Source organism: Protomyctophum parallelum, assembly GCF_964188405.1.
Source record: "Protomyctophum parallelum genome assembly, chromosome: 4".
NCBI classification, from domain to species: domain Eukaryota; kingdom Metazoa; phylum Chordata; class Actinopteri; order Myctophiformes; family Myctophidae; genus Protomyctophum; species Protomyctophum parallelum.
This window is the reverse complement of record NC_139700.1, coordinates 15,942,689-15,950,188: the sequence shown is the minus strand read 5'-3', so window position 1 is coordinate 15,950,188 and position 7,500 is coordinate 15,942,689. Positions and strand designations below refer to the sequence as shown.

Genomic DNA, 7,500 nt, shown 5'->3' with positions numbered 1-7,500 from the left:
TACGCGCGCGCACACTCGCTACCAGGCTGGACGGGACGGCAAGGACACCCACCTCCTCCCTACACCCTCTACCACCTCCACCCATACACACACTCACCCTCACTCGCGGCACACGGCGCACACCCGCCACGGACACAACGAAGCACACTGTGGAGCATAGCAGCACCATGGTGGTGCAGGGAGCCGTGACGCCGGGCCGAACCCGGCGGCTCATGCTAAAGCTGCCGGTGGGGACTTTACGCAGGAACAGTGGAGAGAGGGTAAGAACAGAACCATCTCTCACCATCCACTCCTCCTCGGCTCTCTGTCTATACAGTATGCCCAATGCCTTGTTTTGCTAAACTGTATAACCCGTCTACTCCCCCCAACCGTGTCTTGCCACTCTGCAGTGTGTGTGTGTGTGTGTGTGTGTGTGTGTGTGTGTGTGTGAATGGGATTTAAAAAAGAGGTCTTCGGCTAATCCAAGGGACAGTATTAGGCGGAAGAAGGGAAGGCAAGAGCAAAGCTTTTAATCTGTATAGTGGACCTCTCCATCCCCTCAAGCCCCCACCCCTCCATTCCATCTCTTCTCTTCCTTCCCTGCCAGCCTGTGAGTGAGTCTGTCAAGTTCTCATCTCTCCTGTCTTCCCCAGGCTGCCAGTGACTGCTCATGTACATATCCCACATAGCACTGTCCTCCTCACTGTCCTCAAGGTTATATGCTGAGGCTCCGGCAGTGGGAAGGCTGCCTCTTTAGAGTTCACCTTGTTTGCTTGTGACTGTCAGTGGTTCAGCATGGTTTTGATTCATGCCATGAACCATGATGATGAGGCAATGCCCAATGCCACGCTATACTATACCAGCATGACTGAAGATGCTGCTGTCTTGTCCCATCCTTGACCTACTGTAAGGAATTATCTATCTGTGTGTGCGTGCGTGTGTGCGTGCATGCGTGCGTTCATGTTGTCATGATACTTTCTCTAGCTTTGTGTGGTTTATACTTTTGACAAATATGGTCCTGTATATGCATTTTTTTCAATAAAATCAAGTCAGTCAGTCAATCAGTCAATCAATCAATCAATCAATCGATCACACTTCAATCCAATACCTTGAAAGTTTTAGCGTGCGTGCGTGCATGCGTGTGTGCATTTAACATCTCTCTATGGACAAGCTATGACCTGCCAAGTGATTCACCTCAGTCTTTCTGCAAAAGTTGTTTTCATCATTAGTAGAACAGCTGGATGTGCGTGCATGTGTGTGGGTTGATGTGGTGGATGGGGGTTTAATGTTTCTCTGTGCATGTGTGTAGGCGTATTCATTTATGTAGGCGTGTGCACTGTGCGATACGAGAGTGTGTAGACCAGGACCAGCCAACATCAACTCATGCGCGTGTGCATGTGATTACGTTATCCCATTCCAATCACACTGTGTTAACCAAAGTTTGTTAAGACCTCTTTCATGTTGAAACGGCACCTTGTATTAAAGTGAATCACTCTTAACCCATTTAGGACTACCACCAGATTCTAATGTCTTCTAAATCATGACAGTTTTCTGAAAAACCTATGTTTCTATGTCAGTGGTTTTCAAACTATTTCATGTCAAGGACCCCAAAAATTTTATGAAATTGGCCGCCGACACCCAGGTCAGGTCAGGACAGGTCAGGTCAGGACCTGGACGAATTAGTGACTCCTCGATTGTGGCCAGATTAAGCTAAACCACTAGTCACATCTGGCCCAGAATATCACCTGATTTCAACCAACATAAATTCAGCCCACTAAGACGGACGACCCTGGATGAATCAGATAGAGTCTGATCGAGGCCAGATCAACTTAAGTCATATCATAACTAGTCAGATCTGGCCCAAAATAAGCTATATTGTTGGTGAACTGGTGAAGACGTCCCGTAAAGATCATCCCCATATGGGCTGTGATCTGGCCTAGTCCTGAACGTCACCGGAGGACGTCATCATAACGTCACCATGACGTCATTTGGCTTGCTGGGCCATCTGAAAATGTGTTGTTGTTGTTCCAGGGACCCCCCCCAGAAACAATGATTTGAGTTGAAAAACGTTCGCTCTGACAGAATATCTATTCAAAGATTTGCGCCACATTTTCAAAAAAATGAAAAAAATGCAGATCTACAAGCTCGTAGCGCGCCACTCGGTGTGCGTTCCCGTCCAAAATGGCTTAAGTATACAGTAGAGTGTAAGTGCAGGTGATGAGTGATGACTGAAGCCCATCACACACTGTCTGCGACCGCCGCGCGTCAAAACAGCCGCCTCCATTATTTTCAATGAACCTATTGCACACCGGCTCCGTCCGCCGCGTCGCGCCGCGTCGCCTGGCGCACCGATAGAACCAGTTCTATTTTCCAGGCCGCGCCGCGCCGCGTCGGACGGAGCCGGTGTGTGTTGGGCTTGAACCATCCCTTCCAATCCAAACTATTATTCTCAGTCTCTCAAAGAATAATAAAGGGATCATGTGATCATGTTGCATTCAGTCCCGTCTCTCCCTTGTTCATGTCAGATGCAAAGGAACAAGTCTTTTAGCATAAGATGGCTCTTTCCAACAACTATGGCCCACTTCCAGGAAGCAAATTTTAAATACCACACGCTCCGAAGGCTGTCACTCTCTCTTTCTCAGTGTAGGCTATCGACAGGCTGTCACTCTCTCTTTCTCAGTGTAGGCTATCGACAGGCTGTCACTCTCTCTTTCTCAGTGTAGGCTATCGACAGGCTGTCACTCTCTCTTTCTCAGTGTAGGCTATCGACAGGCTGTCACTCTCTCTTTCTCAGTGTAGGCTATCAACAGGCAGTCACTCTCTCTTTCTCAGTGTAGGCTATCAACAGGCAGTCACTCTCTCTTTCTCAGTGTAGGCTATCAACAGGCGGTCACTCTCTCTTTCTCAGTGTAGGCTATCGACAGGCTGTCACTCTCTCTTTCTCAGTGTAGGCTATTGACAGGGTGTCACTCTCTCTTTCTCAGTGTAGGCTATCGACAGGGTGTCACTCTCTCTTTCTCAGTGTAGGCTATTGACAGGGTGTCACTCTCTCTTTCTCAGTGTAGGCTATCGACAGACACGTGCACAAACCATTGCAGTGAACAACCTTTGAGTGAGAGCTTTAACCGCAGGTATCACAACAACTCCTTTAACAGTTTGACTGTTTTACACGCTTAACCCGCATTTTAATCAACCCCCCTTCACTGCCGAGATTGTTGTATTACCTTTAGAGCATACGCTGAATTATTTGGGCTTTTAATCCGCGAAAATCCAGCAAAAAAAGCTCCCGTGGTTTGTTGTGATCCGAGCGTATCATCCACCATCTTGGTGCACCCGGAAGAGGCACACAAGACTCGTCTCAATGAGGCGTTGCACCCCATGCATTTCCATTGGCCTCAATTTCCCAGAAGCCCTAGCAGCCCACAGCATGTGACGATTTCCGGTTTCGTCATCAAAGCGAATGCATCTAGGCTCTATCTCCGCGACGAAGACGGATTTTCTTTTTATTTATTACAATACAGCGGATTAAACACATAAAACAAATGGCGGGTATAGCGGGGTTGGCAGCGACATTAACCTGGAGTAATCCATTCCCGGCACGGAAACTAGAGTGAGAGTATAAGCACCTCATATGCCCTCGTCAATGTATACCTCGGCAATGCCCAATGCCACGCTATACTATACCAGCATGACTGAAGATGCTGCTGTCTTGTCCCATCCTTGACCTACTGTAAGGAATTATCTATCTGTGTGTGCGTGCGTGTGTGCGTGCATGCGTGCGTTCATGTTGTCATGATACTTTCTCTAGCTTTTTGTGGTTTATACTTTTGACAAATATGGTCCTGTATATGCATTTTCTTCAATAAAATCAAGTCAGTCAGTCAATCAGTCAATCAATCAATCAATCGATCACACTTCAATCCAATACCTTGAAAATTTTAGCGTGCGTGCGTGCGTGCGTGCGTGCATGCGTGTGTGCATTTAACATCTCTCTATGGACAAGCTATGACCTGCCAAGTGATTCACCTCAGTCTTTCTACAAAAGTTGTTTTCATCATCAGTAGAACAGCTGGATGTGCGTGCATGTGTGTGGGTTGATGTGGTGGATGGGGGTTTAATGTTTCTCTGTGCATGTGTGTAGGTGTATTCATTTATGTAGGCGTGTGCACTGTGCAATACGAGAGTGTGTAGACCAGGACCAGCCAACATCAACTCATGCGCGTGTGCATGTGATTACGTTATCCCATTCCAATCACGACAACTCCTTTAAGAGTGAGAGTATAAGCACCTCATATGCCCTCGTCATTGTTCCTACCTGTATGTGAGTAAAGCGCTCTTGATTATACTGATCGTTGATTAATGATTCTTCCGTACCACACAAAATCCCACGCTATCAAATTCATCAACAAAATAACACCCTTTTCTACTGTCCAATATCACTATCTATTATAGTTTGTTGTAATTGTAGAAAAGAGTAACTGACACCTTCAGATCAACATTATTTGTTTGGAAGTTTCATATTACGGTTGTTGCTTGTTTTCCTGTGACAGTGTAGGTGAGAGTGCATTGGTTGTTTTTAGACAGGTCAGGTTGCATGATGTCCCCTAGAGGCAGAGGTTTGAGCAGGTTTCTGCACAGGGTTTCACAATTTACAACTGGCTGTTAAATTAGGACCCTGTATAACTAAAGATCTTCTGTTAAACTACTACTAACTCCTTTGCCATCGACCCAATCATCTCATGTGTTTTGACCCAGTCATCGACCCAATCATCTCATGGGTTTTGACCCAGTCATCGACCCAATCATCTCATGTGTTTTGACCCAGTCATCGACCCAATCATCTCATGTGTTTTGACCCAGTCATCGACCCAATCATCTCATGGGTTTTGACCCAGTCATCGACCCAATCATCTCATGTGTTTTGACCCAGTCATCGACCCAATCATCTCATGGGTTTTGACCCAGTCATCGACCCAATCATCTCATGTGTTTTGACCCAGTCATCGACCCAATCATCTCATGGGTTTTGACCCAGTCATCGACCCAATCATCTCATGGGTTTTGACCCAGTCATCGACCCAATCATCTCATGGGTTTTGACCCAGTCATCGACCCAATCATCTCATGGACACGTTTTAGTCTCAATCCCACAGAAACACAGGTGATGGAGATTCTCTCAGCCGAGTGATTCGCTTAGCAGCAAATGCAATGCAATGAAATGTTGTAGTGTGTGTGTGTGTGTGTGTGTGTGTGTGTGTGTGTGTGTGTGTGTGTGTGTGTGTGTTTGTGTGTGTGTGTGTGTGTGTGTGTGTGTGTGCATGCTGTGTGAGCTTGACTGTCATAATTCAACTTGGTTGGTCACTTTGATGGAGATTGAATATTGGCTGTCACACTGTGGTGAGGCAGTGCTACCACTCTTCACTGGCTGATTGGCTAGAATTGGAAAGAGGCAAGCCCGTCTGCATGCACACATACACGCACGCACGCACGCACACACACACACACACACACACACACACACACACACACACACACACACACACACACACACACACACACACACACACACCCTCACACACACACACACACACACACCCTCACACACACACACACACACACACACACACACACAGATGGACACACGCATCTGAACACGCACAGTACCACACATGCATATAATCTTCATTAATTGAGAAATGCAGATTGTCTCAGGAGGGGGTCTCGCTCCCCTGATTGCATTCTTTCACAGAGACTCTCTCCATTCCCCCGCTGCCAGCTGTGTGCAGACAAACAAAAAACATCTCACCATATAAGGTAGTGTGTGTGTGTATGCACATTTCTGTGGTATTCAAAATACTTTTGGTCTATAAACGAACGTTCGCACTGATGACTGTAAATCCACGCAGATGTTATTCCTTTTTGTGACAGCAGATGGACATGTGTTGAGTGATTGCAGGTGTCATGCACTGAGAATAGCCACTCTATAAGCTCACACAACATGTTGCACACTGCATGTTGGATGGCTTGTAGATCTGCTATTTTCAGTGTGCAACCAAGTATAAATAAAGCATTATGCTGCGTGAAGGCTATACCTCCAAAGCTCAATGAATAGCTCCTGTCTGTGGTGTTATCACAGTACCTGAAGGTGGCTTTTAAAAGGATTTCACTTCTATAGATCCAGAGTAGCTGCCCTTGTTCTGACATGTCACGTTAGATAACATCTCTATTGTCTGATTCCATTCTTATGTAACTGCTGTATACCATCATGGGGCTTAAAACTAACCCCTGGCAGGTTAAAACTAACCTGTGGCAGGTTAAAACTAACCCATGGCAGGTTAACCTGTGGCCGGTTACAACTAACCTATGACAGGTTAAAACTAACCTGTGGCTTCCTGTGAGGTTAGGGTGTCAGACTAATGCCTGTCGGACTGTTATATATACATTTCCTATATTCTTCATTTTACATCTACTATTCCTAGCAGGGAGATGGTGTCCTATAACTCTATTCTATTCAACATTTCCCTCTGGGGAAAGCAGCCCAAATGATGGGATAATAAGACTGGGGTGGGAGAATCTCCTCCTGTCAACTTGGCCCTGCCCCTCTGTCTTCAGTCTTAGCTAATGCAGATGAACGCCACTGCTCCTGAAGTCACTATCCCGGTTAATTGAGCGATATCTACGCGGAAGGAGAACACGGCCATCTTTGTGTCATGGTCAAACGCGTGTGACACAGCTGAACAAGGCACGCCTCGTTAGCCACAGAACAATGAGGACTATAGCAAAGCAGGAGGGAGAGAGAGAGAGAGAGAGAGAGAGTCTTCCTTCTCATCTCTCGGAAATCACTTCCTTTGCTATACAGTACAGCTCATGTTCTATTCTCATCCCCCCCCGAGAGACCCATCTTCATTCCATGTCATGTTTCTTCTCTCGCTCTCTCAATCTTTTGGTCCTTCCTTCTTGTTCCCCTGCCATGCATGGCTCCTACAAACATGCTTCAACCTCACAGGGTCTCGTTATAAAGCAGTTAAGAAGATATGGCTTCTTCTATACTTCAATACTTGTTCTCTGCTGTGGTCGCTGGCGTGCCACAGACTAGTATACTGTACTGCTCATTGTGTGCTCTGGGAGGTCAGTAATGTACCTGGCATGTACCTGCCTGGTGCCCCACATCAGAATTAGCTGCTGATTTGGTGGATAGAATGGAAACTAGTGTACTTTAGTGTTGAAACTACGGTATGTAGGTGTAACTACTGTCTGTACTTTGGCTGTATTCCCAGAGAGCAAAGTTGAGAACTGTGTTGCACTAGGATGCCAACAGAAAAGAAAAGGTTGAGCATTATGGGGAATAGAATGAGATACAGTGGCTTTTTGATTGATTGATTGATTGATTACTTTAATAACAGTTTCCAGTGGTACGATTAAACAACAATGCTAAAAGGATAACACAAAAAGCCCTGCCTAGGGCTTATTTCATTGTGGTCCTGCATGTGTATTCAATTCATATAGCGACATTTATAGACA

General features: G+C 46.1%; 1 protein-coding gene across 9 annotated transcripts in view; it reads left to right on the top strand.

The window, feature by feature from the left end:
* frmd4a (FERM domain containing 4A) overlaps nucleotides 1-7,500 on the top strand; it is a 169,353-nt gene that overhangs the window by 47,677 nt on the left and 114,176 nt on the right. For 7 of the 9 annotated variants that reach the window (XM_083762402.1, XM_083762400.1, XM_083762406.1 and 4 more), the window contains exon 1: nucleotides 1-260. This exon is cut by the window's left edge and continues 296 nt beyond it. The exons of the other annotated variants lie outside the window; for them this stretch is intronic. In XM_083762402.1, coding sequence (XP_083618528.1) covers nucleotides 168-260 — 93 coding nt within the window. In that variant the 5' untranslated portion in view covers nucleotides 1-167. The remainder of the gene's footprint in view (nucleotides 261-7,500) is intronic. 9 annotated transcript variants of the gene reach the window in all.